General features: G+C 30.5%; 3 protein-coding genes across 3 annotated transcripts in view; 1 reads left to right on the forward strand and 2 right to left on the reverse strand.

Moving 5' to 3' along the window:
- The window catches only part of LOC112594799, a 27,848-nt gene extending 24,683 nt beyond the window's left edge, over positions 1–3,165 (forward strand). Inside the window, 7 exon segments of the mRNA XM_025339805.1 lie at positions 595–747; positions 749–813; positions 816–861; positions 863–1,267; positions 1,269–1,316; positions 1,318–1,497; positions 1,499–3,165. Coding sequence (XP_025195590.1) covers positions 595–747; positions 749–813; positions 816–861; positions 863–1,267; positions 1,269–1,316; positions 1,318–1,497; positions 1,499–1,604 — 1,003 coding nt within the window. The 3' untranslated portion in view covers positions 1,605–3,165.
- Positions 3,166–9,187: 6,022 nt separating this feature from the next.
- LOC112591493 (heterochromatin protein 1) lies at positions 9,188–10,946 on the reverse strand. The gene is made up of 3 exons (XM_025335342.1): positions 10,867–10,946; positions 10,108–10,288; positions 9,188–9,539 (listed from the first exon to the last, which is right to left on the reverse strand). The coding sequence occupies exons 2-3, from the start codon at positions 10,172–10,174 to the stop codon at positions 9,349–9,351; spliced, it is 258 nt and encodes an 85-aa protein (XP_025191127.1). The 5' UTR covers positions 10,175–10,288; positions 10,867–10,946; the 3' UTR covers positions 9,188–9,348.
- A 1,991-nt stretch (positions 10,947–12,937) lies between these two features.
- On the reverse strand, positions 12,938–16,850 carry LOC112591475 (protein HGH1 homolog). The gene is made up of 7 exons (XM_025335323.1): positions 16,394–16,850; positions 16,123–16,325; positions 15,811–16,064; positions 15,634–15,746; positions 15,370–15,560; positions 15,156–15,289; positions 12,938–13,068 (listed from the first exon to the last, which is right to left on the reverse strand). The coding sequence occupies exons 1-7, from the start codon at positions 16,497–16,499 to the stop codon at positions 12,969–12,971; spliced, it is 1,101 nt and encodes a 366-aa protein (XP_025191108.1). The 5' UTR covers positions 16,500–16,850; the 3' UTR covers positions 12,938–12,968.
- Between the last annotated feature and the right edge of the window lie 33 nt (positions 16,851–16,883).

Raw genomic sequence — 16,883 nt, forward strand, 5'->3', positions numbered from 1 at the left:
TAATGCTTGAGTACGCTGGTTGCTGGAGATCGACGGCGGGTGCGTCGACGGTGTCGTTCATGCGAACGGGGTGGCGGAGCGAACAGCCGCCGCCGCGCGATTTCGCGGTCCGCCGCGGCGTTGTCGCGAATGTGCGTGGATCGCCCGAATCGCTGGCCGATCGTGGTAGCGTATGGCGCGCGAGGTGCCAGGTCGAACAGACGACGACGAGTGGTGCGCCGCGGATACGACGGCGACGATGAACCCAGTGGCCCGAGCAGGAAGGTTCGGCCACTGGCATGATGGACGTGCCGATGATTACGCGCGGCTGCAAGATGATTGTCATCGGCCGAGCGCTGAAGGTCGTAACAAACAGGTAATAGCACAGCTCACGCCGTGGCGTGATTGTTACGACTCGACGCCGCAGGCGGAGCTGTCGACGCAGCAGGTGGTTGCCGCGGGTAATACGACACCGCGAAGGTTCGATCGCAAGCCGCATTGCGACGCCAGCCACGCCGTCGTGCCGCAGTAGCCGGACAATGTGATTCGCATGCGTCGCTCGTGTTGTTCGAACAGTTGACCGCCTGATGTACCGTTTCGTAATGTTCGACGCCGCCGCCGCAGCTCACAGAAGACGTCAGCGCGTGCGGCGGCGGCGGCGGTCGAGGAACGTACGGCGTCCGAGGCGTTGTCGCCTGCATCGGCGTCCGGGTTCTTCAGCTGTTCCGGAGTGTAGGCGGGCGACGCGGCAGATCGCGACGGTGCAGATCTGCGGCGACGGCGCGGCGGAACCGACGGCGTCGCTGGTGTCGTGCAGCTGCGACTCGGACAGCTGCGCGACAGCGATAAGTGTTACTGCGGCAAGCCGCGACGCCCGCGCAATATTCGACGAGCTCAAGCCGCGGGTTCGCGGCGTCCGAGTCGTGTCGCGCGCCGACTCGCCGGGCACCGCGTGGAAGAAGAACGAGCTGCTCATGCTGTTGCAGCGACGACACGACGACAGCATGGCCGGTGACGAATCGTCGGCCGCAGCCGCTGCCGGCGACAAATGCGGCATCGAACCGTCCAAGAGCATCGAGTACCTGCAGATGACCCGCCGGGCCTGTCCGGGCACCACCGCCGTCGAATTGCCCGCGACCGCCGGTTCGTCATCGTCGCCGTCGTCGTCGCTGTCCGCGGCCACCGTGTACTCGTCGTCGTCCGCGGTGCACCAACGCCGGCCGCAACCGTCGCGCGGCGCCAAACACCATCACCGCCGATCCGGTTCCAGCGGTTCGGACAACTTTCGCCATCGATTACGCGCTGTTCGCGGCCAACGCCGCGGCGGGACCGCGGAAGTCGCGGCTGCGGCGGCAGGCAAAACCACGCCGCCCCGGACTGCGCGCCCGCGCCGGACGGCCGTCGACGCGCCGCCGCGTCGTCTGCAGCCGCGGCCAGGTCGTACAGCTCCGAAGCGGTGCACATGGCCGGTTGCCGTGTCCAGTACGGCGGCCACGCGCGACAGCTCCTGCCGCACAGACAAGCCAGCCGCCAGGCGACACTCCGTGCACGATGGCGTCGGCGATGACGTCCTGTCGTCGTTCTTCAAGTCGGGCATTGAAAACTCGTTGGGCTACTATCCGTGACGATACGCTCCCCCTCCACCCGTGATGGGCGGTTGTCGGCTCAAGTGAATACTGTAAACTTGACCCGATGTTTTTCAGATAAATGCTATTAATATATTACGTGAACTCGGCTCGAATAGAAAAACAAAAGCGCAGATCTTCTCACGTGTTGTTTTTGGTGTAGTCGTACCCTTATAAGTCATAGTATGATATTCTATTTTTGAAATCCGTTTGTCCGTTTAGCAATACACAGAGCCCTGCAGAGGACACTGCGAAGAGGCGATTCACATTATTCCTCAAAAGTTATTTCATTTAACATATATATTTTATTTTTAAATCGACGAAAATTATGACTTATAACTTTATGAGTATTGTAACAATAATTATTATATAAAAATCACTGAAATATCGTTTCAGAATTCCAATAAAAAATGAATTGACTTGTCTAAATGTTAAATGATATTTTTGTTGATAATTAATATTGTCCACAGTAAGATAATGGATACGTTACTTTTATTATTCCTAGATTAAATAATATATCGAGTTTATTACATTTTATTGGTAAACATTATAGGGCTGAGTTTAAATTTTATATTCGATTATTTATTGTCTGTTATTGTCAAATCGAGCTTACTAATATGAAGGTAATCGCGGACCGAGTAGATTAAAGTGGCGTACGCTCGTTTATCTGAAGGGGGAGAGGGAATTGTCGAAATTTTCAAGACGTTATTACCATTCGCCACCTACTTGTATTAATTATACAGCTATTGAAAAAAATGATATATATAACTTTGTTCCACGTTCAAAATAAAAAGTGTAATTTACAAGATAAAATAATATCACAAGTAGCTCAGTTCACTAAGACTTGTACTGTGCAGTATGCATAAATCATAATATACGAATCTAAAAGTGATTGTATACCTATAGATTGTAGCGTTATTTCCTGTAACATGCATTTTTATTTTACTAGGATTTACTGTGAATAAAAAAATGTTCGTGACCTTTCCATATCAATATACCGCCATAATATAGTATTAACCGTTATTAACCATTATATTTTACAGAAAAGACGAGTGTGTGGGTCATGAATTCAAATTATAATTTAGGAAACAGATAATTTAGAAATGTAATATTAAAACCTGTATAAAAAGTAAGAAATTGGTAAATCCAAACCAATTTTATGCGTATGATCGGGAAATGGTTTGTCGATATGTGTGTTATATAGAATATATATAAAGTGAAATAATCAATCGGTCAATTCATCAACTTCATAGTCATCCACCATCCATTTTAATAACGGTGTTGACATACACCCCTTTACTGGCTTTACCTCTTCGTGTACGCCACTATAGAGTAACGACAACGTTTCAAAGCTTCGTCATAGTCTTTATTATTATTTATTGTTTAATGTTTATTATTAGGTATAATATTATTTAACAGTTAGAACATAGTTGAACAAGCGCTCGCACACGTCTAACAAGTAGCAGTTTGTTCTGTAAACGGAGTTGGGCAAATTTTTATCTAAATAAACATGTATTCAAATAAGAAATTATTCGAAAAATTATATAAACAAAATATTGTTTTTAATCGAATACCTGCTTAATTTTATTTAAAAACTATTCAAATAACTTATTCGAATAATTTCAAAATATGTATTCAATTTTATTTAGATGATTCTTTGAATACAAATGTATTCGAATAATGCTCTACTCTGTGCGTAAAAATAATATGCATGTATTATTTATATTATAAATATTTTCTAAGCTATATTATATTTTATTAGACATTTAATGCTATAATGTTATTTTTATACAGTATATGGTAGTCTACAATATTGAATAATAAGTGGCTCTTTACGCATATTTTGATTTAACGTGATAATTGTTAAGTATTTTGAGTGCAATATAATTTATAATATAATATACAGTTTAAAAACATATTGTTTTTAAAATTAGGATTAAAAATATAATATACATATTTTTTATAAATATATTAGATATGTAATAATATGATTATTTTAATTCGATATTCGTTTTCCTTGAAAGATAACGGCTGATCAGAAATGAGATTCTATATTATACATAACAAGGGGATATTTATGTATATAAAGAGAAGATAGTAAATTACTTTTTTTTTTTAATGTTTGTATTGTTGAAATGTGTACATAAAATTTAAATTATTTATCTAGTTATAAAAATAACTATTTTTGTTTTATTTTAAATATAAGGTTTTGTACTTTTTATATTCTAAAGAAATTTATTATTATTATATATTGTATTGGAATAAATAAAAAATGCTGATAGTTGAATCAATTGTATTTGTATTATTATTTATACTATTTTGACTCATTCAATTTAGATTAATAGATAGGTAATAATTAGAAGGTACCTATAAATTTTTAAAATATAGGAAATTTTATTGCTATATTATAATACTGGGTTACGTGTCTGTCTATATTTTATGTTTCCTCGATGTAACTTTTATAATATTTCAATTTTCAATTAGATTATTATTAGTCAGTTGTGAGCTGTCTGCTAAGTATCTTTTATACACTTATATGTATTTATGTAACTGTTTAAACAACGTAAGTATACCTAGGTGTTAAAAAATAATAATAAATCTATTTAAAAAAATGAAAAAATAAAACTATATTGATTGGAAAAATACATATTTTATATAAAAAAATCATCTGTTAATTTTTATTTAATAGGTACATTTTAGATATTACCTAGTCAAAATGGTCAAAATTTGATTGACTATTTATTATGTATTTTACTAATGTTATTTATCAATAAATAAAATTATAACTGTACTTTGCACTTCGCTATTTGCAAATATTTTTTTTTATGTAACTATACTACTTAACTAACAGACAAGAATTAAATTATTGAAAGTCAAAATTGCTGTATTTATCGAAATAATTCATATTACCAATAAAGATCTTTTAAAATGTTTGATTATTACATAATTTTTTTTAATAATATAATTGTTTTTTTTTTTTTTTTAATTTATAAAATATTGAATTATTAATTATTATCATTTTCATGAATGCCTTCACAACTCAGATTATTCGTAAATAAATTAGTAGGTATGTATTTTTATGTTTATTACTTATTCTATACTTAATTAAATGATTAAATCAAACGAAATTTTTTACAGACTTAAATAACAGAAGTTCTTTACGATGATGCTCGGACCTATACTCTACTGTCATACTATCTAACTGCATAGACATTAGACAGCGGGACACGGTAGGAGTTAGATCGTTTAAAAACTGTCCACACTGCGAATTCTTTCTGTGTGGCCGTGTCTATTCACAATTCACAATATTCTTACTTACCATAGGTACTATTCTAAGATTATTGCTATATTGCATATAGCATACAGAGTGTAGACAAGAGTTTACAACATTATATGTCAACCATTATTTGTTAGAATCGTTGGAGTAAACATTTAGATCATGATAAGTGTTGACAAATATTTATTATGATTTATGAGTGTTTATAGTAGGTAAAGTCATTATTAGCCAATAGCAATTACTACCTACATTTAAATGCGTTTTAAACGAATAAATAGATATCATTAGAATCAGTAGATTTTTTTTAAAGAGTAACAGAGAAATTCGCTATCATACATTAATACCACGAAGAATAAAGAATATCTTTATTCTTCATGATTAATATTGAAGAGGAAATATCTACCATTTAGAATGTGGCCATAATTTTCTGTACCAAAGATGGACACATTTTAAAATGTTTTTTTTTCATTAATGCCGGTTATTGTGTATAATTATAAAATATACTCACTACTCACTTATTAATTATGCCAATTAATTTTACTGTTATACAAAATTAATGTTTATAAATAATAAATGTTATAATTTATAAATGATGTAACCGCTATGATATGGTACCTATAGGGTATAGGTGTTGTATTTATATGTACTTCGTTACTGAGTAAATCAATCGTCAATGGAATATAGGTATGTGTTAAATTTGAATCAATGATAGAACACTGCATAAAAAAAACTATACTGAATCTAATAAATATAAAAAATATTCAAATTATAGTTAAGGTATTATATATCTGTACCTATATAGAAAATACCCAACTATTCAATCCGTTCTACGGTAAACCGGTATTAACTCAAAAATTAAAAACAGAAATTAAATTATTAAAATATTTAAACTATTTTAATAATTAATATTATAATGAACAATGAACGCTTTTTACATTTAGTCAACCTACTGCCTTTAACTTCTGATTACATTTATTGTTGGGAAAAACCATATTATGATTTTTGAATTTCAAGAATTGCGATTACGAAAAATAATAATATGTATTTTAAATACAATGAATAGCTTATTAGTTTATCGTATTTATAATTTCTATTTCAGTTAGTAATGAGTAATGACAGTAGTCCCAGAAATCTGAAAAATCAGTATGCATTTATATGCCGACAATATTGATTGTATGAGAGCGTGAAATCTACCTATGTTTTTTGCGTATTTATACTTTATAGTGTCGTGAATTTATTTAGTTCATTTTTTTACGTAATGACTGCCACTATAAAGACTGTCATTTTAGTCAGAAATGGCAAAGTGATTTCGCGTTTATTAAAAAACTTAAACCTACTGACGATTTCCAAGTACAGTGTATAACTTGGCACTTGCCATGGTGGGCAATCGGACTAAAATGATCATTTCAAAACAGTCAAAACCCAAAAACATAAGTTGGCTACATGATCGTCAGTTCAGTCTGGTAAGATTTCCAATAATATTTCTGGTTCGGTTCCAACCTACTGAAAATTATTTTTTGTCAACCGCCCGCAAAGCTATTTTTGTGTATCGTACAGAAATTCACAATCAAAGTTTTCGTTCTATACCTTGTACATTAGAATTGATTCATCAATGTTAATATTACAAAAAATTCACGTGCGTAAAATCTACCTAGATTAATATAGATTTGTATATTTGAAAGTTGTTAAATAGATTAAGATATTTCATCTAATTGATTAATTTTAATATTTTTTTATGATTACGTCTTAATTAACCATTAGCGTATAATGTCTAATTGTATAAATTCTTAGAACACAGGTTTATCATACCTACTGAAAAGGCGAAGGAAAAAATGATGTGTAATAATTTATAATTATTTTGGTGTTCCGGATTTCTTAAAATTGAATCTGACCATCCTAATATAAGACCACTATATCTAATTAGTATATAAATATGTATATTTTAGATTAAACATTTTAATGCATCTTAACGTTTTACTGAAGTTGCACTCTCTCCCCATATTAAATAAACCGTAATATTACGGATGTGTGGCACTCGGTTGTCCTGCACTCAAGTAAAGGTTGACAGTAGCAGCATCTACCGTTGAAAAAGTATATCAGATGTTCATTGCACACGTCAACAACCTCCGATAGCTCTAACATGTTTGCCGTTAGATAGCGCTACAGTTTACTTTTACTTTATTATTAGATAATCAAACCGAGCAACGTGTTGTTTTTTCCGACGATTACTACTGAGAAACCCAATACTAGCCTTCTAAAACTTTATATAATGTTGTATTCGACAACATTTTTATTAAATGATGAAACGTGGTCCACGGCGGTATTAAAACTATAATATGTTATGGAAAAAATTATTGTTTTTTGTTGATTAAAAATTTTCAAGAAACGATCATTCAAATTTAAATTAGTTCATTAAGACATCCAGTGCGACAAGAAAAAAAGTTATCGATGGTATGAATAATACTACATTGAAGGGCAATGAAAAATTCAGAATTTTGAATAAATAAATATTTGTAAATTTGGTTTAGAACTAGAAAAAAAGTATTTAAGCCTATACATACATTTCTGATCATTCTTTTATGTATAATATACCTATATATACAGTGAAACCTCTGAATAGCGAAAACTCTTGGTCACCAACATTTTGTCCGTTATTCAGAGAGGATACATTTTTGAAATATATTTGTATAATAATGTACTATGTATGTACATACATATAATGTTATTAGTCACTTATTACTTATTATTTATTGTAAATTATTACATTTTTATATTTTTACAAATTATTATTAATTACATATTATTATTTAAAGTATATTTTTACAATTCTGTGAGTGCACGAATTCCTACGTTTCCGTTATTTTTACGGTAATTTAAAATGTTAACTTTTTCGCGAAGCTACAACCGCTTTTGTTTTAACGTAATCATCGCGTCGAAAACCGTCACTGACATACTTTTGTTATAACACATAACCGCTTCACCGATAACCGAATTTGTCGTAATCGTATCACCCCATAATGAGTTTGTTATCGTAATTTTACATTATTACGAGAGTGCATACGTATGTGAATACATATTTTCAAATAATGATTAGGGATTTACCATTATTTTAAAAATTCCTTAATAAAATAATGTCCGTTATTCGAAGGTTTTCCTATTGAAAGGTAGTGAAAATGTCTCTGTTCCCCAAAAAACGTCCACTATTGGGAGGTGTCCGCTATTAGGAGGTGTCAGTTAGTGAAGGTTTCACTGTATATATATATATACAATAGAACTATGTACTCGAATTAATGTAAATGACAAAGAAAGTATTTGAAGAAGCATAAAAAATTATATTCCTACTCGTGAGAAAAATGTAGATAGTTTTAAAACAAATGAATTAATTTAATTTAGTGGGTATTTTACATCAAGTGATCAAGAATTAATTTTCAGAGTATAGATATTCTTGATAATTAAAAATTATTTGATGAAAAGTTATCATTTCGTATGTCCCTCATTTTACATACTACTTTAGAGATTTATTTAACTACCAACTAGGTACATAAAGTACAAGCTGTTCTATCAAAGAGCATTTTCAAACCACGATGGATTAAAAACAAATTCAAAACAAGCAATACACAAGAAAATTTAACTATTCGTGATATTAGCATAAAAAATAGTATCTTGCAGTCACTCAATTTAGATATGGTATAAAAATTTGCTTCAGCAAAGCTAGACAAATTTTTTCAATTAAATACTTATTAGGTAGTACAAAAAACTTTCTTATTTTATATTGGGGTCTCTGAAAAAATTTGTCCAGTGGCTTTAAAAATTTTAATTCATAAACAAAATAACTTATAGGAAAACGGACAAGAGTTTTACCTTATACTAAGATTACAGACTAATCTATTAGATAAATTGAGTACTATATCCGTTTAGTATAACTAAACTTTATTTAAAATTACTTATATTATACTATTTTAAGTTGTAATAAAATGTTCTATTGATTGATGATATTAAGTATAACTCACATATGAGGTTGTATATTTAACAAAAATTTAGATAGATATTTAAATAGCTAAGTTTTTTGCTGTTCTTTAGTTCTCAGATTTCCATTAACTTCGTGTTTATACAGTATACATGCAATCAAAATCAAGGAAAAATTAGGAAAAAACATTTCATTAAGTATCAAAATATGATTCATAAAGGTAAGAATAAGAATCATAAAGGTAGATATTTAAATTTCTGTACAATAATTTTAAATACCTAATCAATGCAACACTCAACCCAGAATAAATTATATAATACACTTTATATTTTGCACATCAATATTTATTTAAAGTACTATGTTAAATAATACAACTGGCAGTAACCTTAAATCAATGTAGATATAATGTAATAGGTACATGATTCTTAACTGTCTTAAAATAAAAAAAAAATGTAAATCTTTTAATTGGATGGTGTATTGTTGTTCCTCTTTTTTTTTTATTATAACAAACGTTTGGTTGTTTTGTACTCCGACAATATTTTCTTGCAATGCTTCAAATTTTTTTCTGGTTCCCATGTACATTCGTCCATACCACAATCTGTCCATTTTATAAGGTAAACCAACGAACCGTTTATAACTTCATGGAAAATTATACTTTCCACATCATACTCTACAGACTGTTTGTTTTTATCTATGAAATAAATAATAATATTGTATGATAATTTGCTTTATAAAATTTCAATACCTAAACTTATATTTAGATATTTCAGTTAAATTTATATTTTAGATTTACTGAACATATTAAAACGATACTAATAAGATCCAAAGTTAGGTTTTTGGATTTCAATGGTTACATTATATTTGTCATAAAACCATCATGATGTTGATTTTTAAAATAATAGCGATAACTAGGTATTAAGTTAAGAAAATAAGTAAACAAAATATTATCAATTAAGAACATAAATATGAAATTAAAACATTTTAGGATAGAATATATCTATTAGAAATATTAGTTGTTATAAGTCACTTATGTAGTATATTGTATCTTATCATGAAACAAAAATTTTCGATAATGTAAAACTATTAATTGTGAGGCAAAAATTTATTTGAGTTTTGATTGTAATCAGTGCTCTTTAAGTTTCACAAAATGCCAAGGTAAATGCAGATAAACAAAAAAAAAAAAATTACTGAGAAAAAAACATGATTTATTGTAGGATTATTTCCCTGGTTTAGAGTAACATAAAGTGTACCTAACTGACCTTTAGACATTTTGGCGCCAGTCTCTGTTTGGTCATTTGCTGTCGAGCTTTCACCTTCAGTCTGCATCTTAGGAATCGAGATTTTGATGCCTGTTAATGATGGGTCACGCGTTTCAGTAAATCTCCTGTAGATGAATAGTCGGCGGCGACGTTTAGAAGACGTGTAAATGCAATTTGTCCACTGTACATGAGCAGGTGAAAATGGTGTCACGAAAATCAGCGTACAACAATAAATTAAAAGTGATTAATTAACAACGTGATCGAATAATAACGATTAATAGTTAAAGATATCTTTTATTATCAACTACTATAACAACGACCAACGCGCGAGATGAGTTGTTAGTGTTGCCAAGACCGTGTGTTATCAAAAAGTTGGATTTTTTCATTCAAATACTGTAAACCGCGTAGACTTAAACATTACGTATAACAGTTGTAAAATTGTCAATAGTACGGTACACAATAATATTATAAAATAAAATATAAATAAATAAAAACTATTCTAAAAAAAAAAATTTTGTTCCAAAACTGTTGGTGTTGTACAAATATTTAGCGCCATCACAGTAATAAATTTTATTGTTAAATTATTTTTTGGTATAACTAATTGCAACCACGCTAGAGCAAAAGATTTGAATGCCAAGTAATAGGCAGGCGATAGTCTGCCTCGCGCAATCCTCACTGCTGGTCATTAGTCATTAGCTGATCCATCGATCCATGATCCATGTATACTAGCCATTAGGATTTAGGACTAGGAATACTTACTCAAAGAACGCTACTCGTTCGCGCATTCAAATGAGCGAGCTCCGCAGATTCGTGCCCAAATTTCTCCCACTCTACCATCTTTTGCCGCCGTAAATTCCCCCATTCGCTATATAATAGTGATAGCGTCGGTAGCGGGGTTGGTGGCCAGCGTTCGGGAGGGTTTATATAGTGGTGGGAATGCGCGAAATCGGACGAATTTTGGGCGCCGCCCAGTAGCGTTCTTTGAATGGCTCTAGTATAGTAGCATTATATAGTCCGTTTCACAACAAATGTCCCTCGATACTAACGCGCCAGGTGGTGATTTTTTGTTATGGTTTCCTAAACTATCATCTAACCACGGCGGGAAATTTAATATTACATACGTGTTTTTTTTATTTTGTATTGTGAACCCCTGATCTCAGTAAAAATCGCCACCTGGCGCGTTAGTATCGAGGAACATTTGTTGTGAAACCGACGTTTTTTTTTTATACTCAGTGTAAAGTAATAAGTATAACAGATCGTGTTGTATCGGTATACAACACCTCGGGTGAGTCGTAAAAATATTGTTATTTAGAGGGTTTTAAAGTGTATGAATTATAGGCATTTACAAAATAACCAAGAAAAAATATCAAAATAAAAATAAGAAAAAGCGAGAATTATCACGTTAAATCGTATATGTGTTGTGGTGTAATTCAATAACGAATACTTGAAATTTTCATCAGACGATAAAATTAGTAAATTTTAGCTATAGTTTTCAAACACTTCAAGCTATTTGTAGACATTTGAATTTTTTTTATAAATGTCAATAACATTTTTTTGCTTGGTTTGAGACTAAGAATTATACAAGTTTCCTTGTAGGTCCTTATTACTGAAATAAAAAAAAAAAGTTGGTTGTGACTCCACATATATTTTTTAAGAGCTTATACATTTTTATATAACACATTTACTTTTATCTTTAATCATAGTATCTATTTCCGTAATATATATTATATGTTTCACTTGACAGGTACAAACTGACAAAGTATTTTTTTCTTTATCACGAACTAAACATTATCTACTTAATTTTCTTCATTTCTTTGTAGCCTTATCGTATTTATCATCCAACTTATTAATAGAAAATAGAACTTTTGATACTCTCGATTTATTAGCTTTTGTTTCCTTCCGTGTTAGGTTTTTAAGATTAGATGATGAATCATTTTCCATAAGGAATCAATTTTTTATTTTTTATTACAACCCATCATACCTCCTATGTACACAAGCAACCACATTATAGATTTACTGCTGACTTAACTAAACTAAATCTCATTTCAGTTTCATCTATCTATTGGATAATTATAAAAAAATGTTAACCTATATAACCCATGGGATATCTAATTATTAAATAAATAATGAAAAGAAATATTAAAGTATTTAATGTATTAGTCGAGGAATGATAAGTTAAGAAAAACTATTTATCATCACAGAATTTTTTAATAAAACTAATGAGATAAGTAATAAATCAAAATATTATGTGTATCAGATGACTAAAAAATATACTGCCCTAAGAACTTTAAATTCTATCTTGCACAATTGACTAGTAGGTGTTAACTCATTTTTCATTCTGTTTAAGTAAATTCTTTGTTACCGAAATTACTTAACTTTTATAGATTGTTATTATGTTTTAATAAACAAGAAAAACTTGTAAGCAATGTACCTATTGATAATAAACTATACGAATAAAGTTTTATTTATTTTCAATGATTTTTCATTTTTTTCTCACTGAATTTAGTGATATTATGTTTTCTCTATATTTATTTGAACCATGAAAATCTCCATAGTTTGATTTTCTTTTGATAGTTACTTATGTGCTTAGGGTTGAAAAACAATATTTTTTTGTCATTCTTTAAAAATTTCTCAGTTAAGTTAATTTTTTTTTTATTATATTACAGAAAATTGGAAATTAATATATTTAAATTATGAATCTAATTATTAAAAAATATTGTGAAATGTTGTTATTAATGTAATGAATAACTTAAAAATAAAATAAGAAATATTATGTTATTTATTGCATATACAACCAAACACATCCATTCAAAAAATTACAAACATTAACATACAATATTGAAATTATGTTGGAATTAATGTTAACTTAAATAAGCTTCATCCATTTTCTTAAATTTGTCTATTAAATCTTCTGGTACATCTAAGTCGTGGAAATTATCAGTTCCTATTTCATCTTCAGTCCTAGAAAAAAAAAAATTAATAAGTAAATATTAATTTAATGTAAGGTTTCTTATAAGTTAGTCTTTCAGAAAATAAAAAATATAAAAAATGCATAGTCACAATTAAATTACTTAGGGTTTAAATTTTGAAAATTCAGAATTTTTTTAAAATTGCTTTGTAGTTAAAAATGTATCCAAATTATTTACTTAACAAATTTTATTATTTTGTAGTAATTCTTTTTATTAATGACTATATTATTACTTATTATACACATCAACATTTTCATGAATATTTAGATTAAAGTTAAGTTATTGCCTAATTATAGTACAAATCTAAACATACCATTCAACTTTAAATTGGAAATAACTCAAAAGTAGTGCTTAATTTTTCATGTGTACTTAAATACATGGATTAATGTACAGATACACATGTAATTATAAAACACATATAATAACTTGTGTATTTAATAATACACAAATTTTCAGGTATTTAGAAATAAACATGTATTAATAGCACAGATACTTTAAAAAGCATAATATATTAATACAAATTTGGTAAGAACTATAAATTAATTTTAATTAAATTTTAAATAAATAACAATCTAACAACATAATGTGTTTTAAATTCTAATATGAGTATGTATACATTTTAAGTGTCGACCAAATGATCCTATACTTTCACTGGCATATGAAAAATCATTTAAATCGTCTTCATCACACATATTTTGTACATTATAGATTAAATTTTGTATTTTCTAGATACACGCATAATAAAGCAAAATCCCTATAGTTATATTAACACGTGATTGATACATAAAAATCCTTGTACACATTAAAAAATACAGGAGTAAAAACGTGGGTTTAAAATGTTTGAATACACGGGTTTTTAATTTCAAATACATGGTTAACAAAATCTATGTACACATGTACTTTTAATATCCATTAAAAATTGTAAACCCTACTCAAAAGTTAATAGTAGATATAACATGATATAAATATATATATTATTATAGTAATTAATAATACATTAAATGCAGTTTTTTAGAAAAATTAATTCAACCACTCATATTAATAATAAATTGTTAAATACATTATTATAATAGCAACATAAATAATAAATATTATATCAATAAATAATTAAAAATATACTTAATTATATAGGCTAATAATAGATCTCTATTTAGAATGGTTTTTTGTACAAAATCGTTTTATTATTGAATTCAAAGTAACTTATTTTCTCATTTTTTAATTATTGAAAAGTACAATGTTATATTCCTATATTAATAAAGCATATTTAAATTTATTCCTTACTCAATAAATGTTTAAAATTATTAATAAAGAATAATATGTAAAATTGAATTAGTGTTATGTATTTATTTTAATTGTTGTTTATTTGATAGTCACACTAGTTTAATGATTATAATTTAAATTAAGTCTAATGTAATACTAATAACTGGGGTTTGGATTTGAAGGCAAAAGCCTTTTTTTAATAATTATAATAGAAAATAATTTTTATATAAAAATGTGTTTCGTTTAATATCTAAGACGGTGAATGTATTTTTTTTTGCTTTTTTTACTTATGTCTTTTTTGCTTTTTTAACTTATAAATTAATTTTTGCTTTTTTTTTTGCCTACAGTACAAATCGATGAGATGTGAAGACAGTGCATTGTCAATGTTATGTTTAAAATTATTTAGAATGGAGAAATAACAAGTGATGACGATTTAATAAGTAATAAACTTAATTTAGATAATTATTTATGATAAAATATGCCCCAATAACTTTGGTGGACATAGAAAGATAATTTTCTATGTACAAAAATATTTTGAGCCCAAACCGTCAACGTTTTACTGAAAATAGCTAATCTAAGTATATGGTAGTGAATTTTTTTTTTAATACTAGTTAGTATATTAAATTTTGTAGTATGTTTCTCAATTGCTTTTTATATAAACTAAATGCCTTTTTCACATTTTAAATGATTTTTTTATTGATTATATTGCCTTCAAATCCAAACCTTGCTAATAACAAACAAGAGATAGCTTGTTATAATACTAAATGATTAAATGGTTGTCTATTAGATTTAAGAGAACAAGCAATTAAAAATACTGACTTGATTAAAATGTCCACTAGATTTTCACATACTAATTTCAGTTCCATATTAGGTTCCCATTTGTGTAATTCCCTTAAAATGAGATAGGTTCCTTGATTTCTGATTATTTCTCGGCAATTTCTTTTAGCACTCAACTTTAAACATAATTATGTCAATAACCAGTTAAATATTTAAGTTTCTTATGGTTTCACATTTGTTTATTGTAATAATTAACCTGAGTCAAAGCTTGTAAGAGTGCTAAGCGTAAATCTGAATCTGGTTCACGTTCTTTATCATCGGGTAGATATTGTAAATCCAATGGTAGTTTTTCATTATCTTCTTCATCAAACTGCTCAGGGCCAGCTAATGGTAAAAGAAGACGAGGTAGCAAATCTAGATCTTCACTTAATAACCATTCATGCTTATCTAAGCAAATACAAGATAAATTATTTAAGTTGAATAACATAATATAACATACAATTAATTAATAAGAAGTTACCTAATTCAAAGCAACAGTTTTTTAAAGTCATGATGACACCAGCTCTTCGAAGCGAATTATTCAAGTTTAAAAATGGAAGTAATTTTTGAAAATTATCACTATTCATTAACCACCTATAAACAAGTTAATAAAAAATATAATTTGAATACATTTATTTAACACCAGATACCTACTTACATTCTTACTTCATGTAACTGACATAAATTGGATAATAAATATGAAATATAATCATAATTTGTTTCATGTTCTATATCTCGAGTGACGAATAACTTCATAAATGATTCTAATATTGTGATTTGATCTCCGAATGCTTCATACACTTGAATGGCATGATTTTTGTCACGGGTCAGATTGCATAACAGCATCAGTACTGCATTTGCAATCTCGGGTGTTTTTTGGTCAATATATCTTATTATTTTTGATATGATTCCCTAATAATACATTCAAATTAAAATCTATAAACAAGTTTTTTTTTGAACCAAAATATACCGAGTTATTTGAATTGATGTTACTATTTAAAAAGGACATTATTTTATTCAGACCATTTTCTTTTGACGAAATATTGACCAAACACAAACATGCCGCTTTGGCATTGGTGATATCAGTGTCCAGAATGTTGAATAGACCTTTCAGTAATTCATCAATATTATCATTGATCACTTTGTTTTCTTTGTGTTTATCAGCTGTCATTACTAGAAGAGAAATTAATTAAAACTCTTAGATCGATTTTTGTCAAAAACCTTAAGGAAACCACACATACCTAGTAAATGTTGTAGAATGTCATTTTTAAATTTCGGATCGCCACCATCTATCGTCAACGAGTGAACCATAACAAGTGTTAGATGATGTGGTATCTCTGAACCCATGGTCGATGACGTTTTTAAATAATATACTAGTATCGTCTGTCTGTGTAAAATCTAAATACCTATTCAAAACACCATTGAAATGTGCACACTAGAGACAGGCTGAGACCAACAATGTAAGGGCATAGGAATAATAATCGTCCAGATTAAATTAATCAACGAAACAACAAGTACAAATGCACTACATATGAGTATTCAGTATACAAAGTGAATCGAAACGTCCAAAATTCCAAAACCTGTAGGATGTAAACGACCAAGAACGACTTCACAGTTTACACTTGTACAGTACTACAGTCGTAGCGTAGCACTCGTACTTCGTAGCTGTAATTATTAACTTCACGAATTCATGATAACTTACATAGTTACACGTGCTCGTTATCAGCACTT

Source organism: Melanaphis sacchari, unplaced genomic scaffold (assembly GCF_002803265.2).
Source record: "Melanaphis sacchari strain LSU unplaced genomic scaffold, SCAv2.0 Contig0_pilon_pilon, whole genome shotgun sequence".
Lineage (NCBI taxonomy): Eukaryota > Metazoa > Arthropoda > Insecta > Hemiptera > Aphididae > Melanaphis > Melanaphis sacchari.

Coding starts and splice junctions, on each gene's coding strand:
- LOC112591493 (XM_025335342.1), bottom strand. CDS start 10,174: ATGCAGACTGAAGGTGAAAGCTCGACAGCAAATGACCAAACAGAGACT. Junction 9,540..10,107: donor TGGCGCCAAAATGTCTAAAG/GTCAGTTAGGTA, acceptor TTTATTTCATAG/ATAAAAACAAACAGTCTGTA.
- LOC112591475 (XM_025335323.1), bottom strand. CDS start 16,499: ATGGGTTCAGAGATACCACATCATCTAACACTTGTTATGGTTCACTCG. Junction 16,065..16,122: donor ACATCAATTCAAATAACTCG/GTATATTTTGGT, acceptor ATGTATTATTAG/GGAATCATATCAAAAATAAT. Junction 15,290..15,369: donor TCTTACAAGCTTTGACTCAG/GTTAATTATTAC, acceptor TTATGTTTAAAG/TTGAGTGCTAAAAGAAATTG.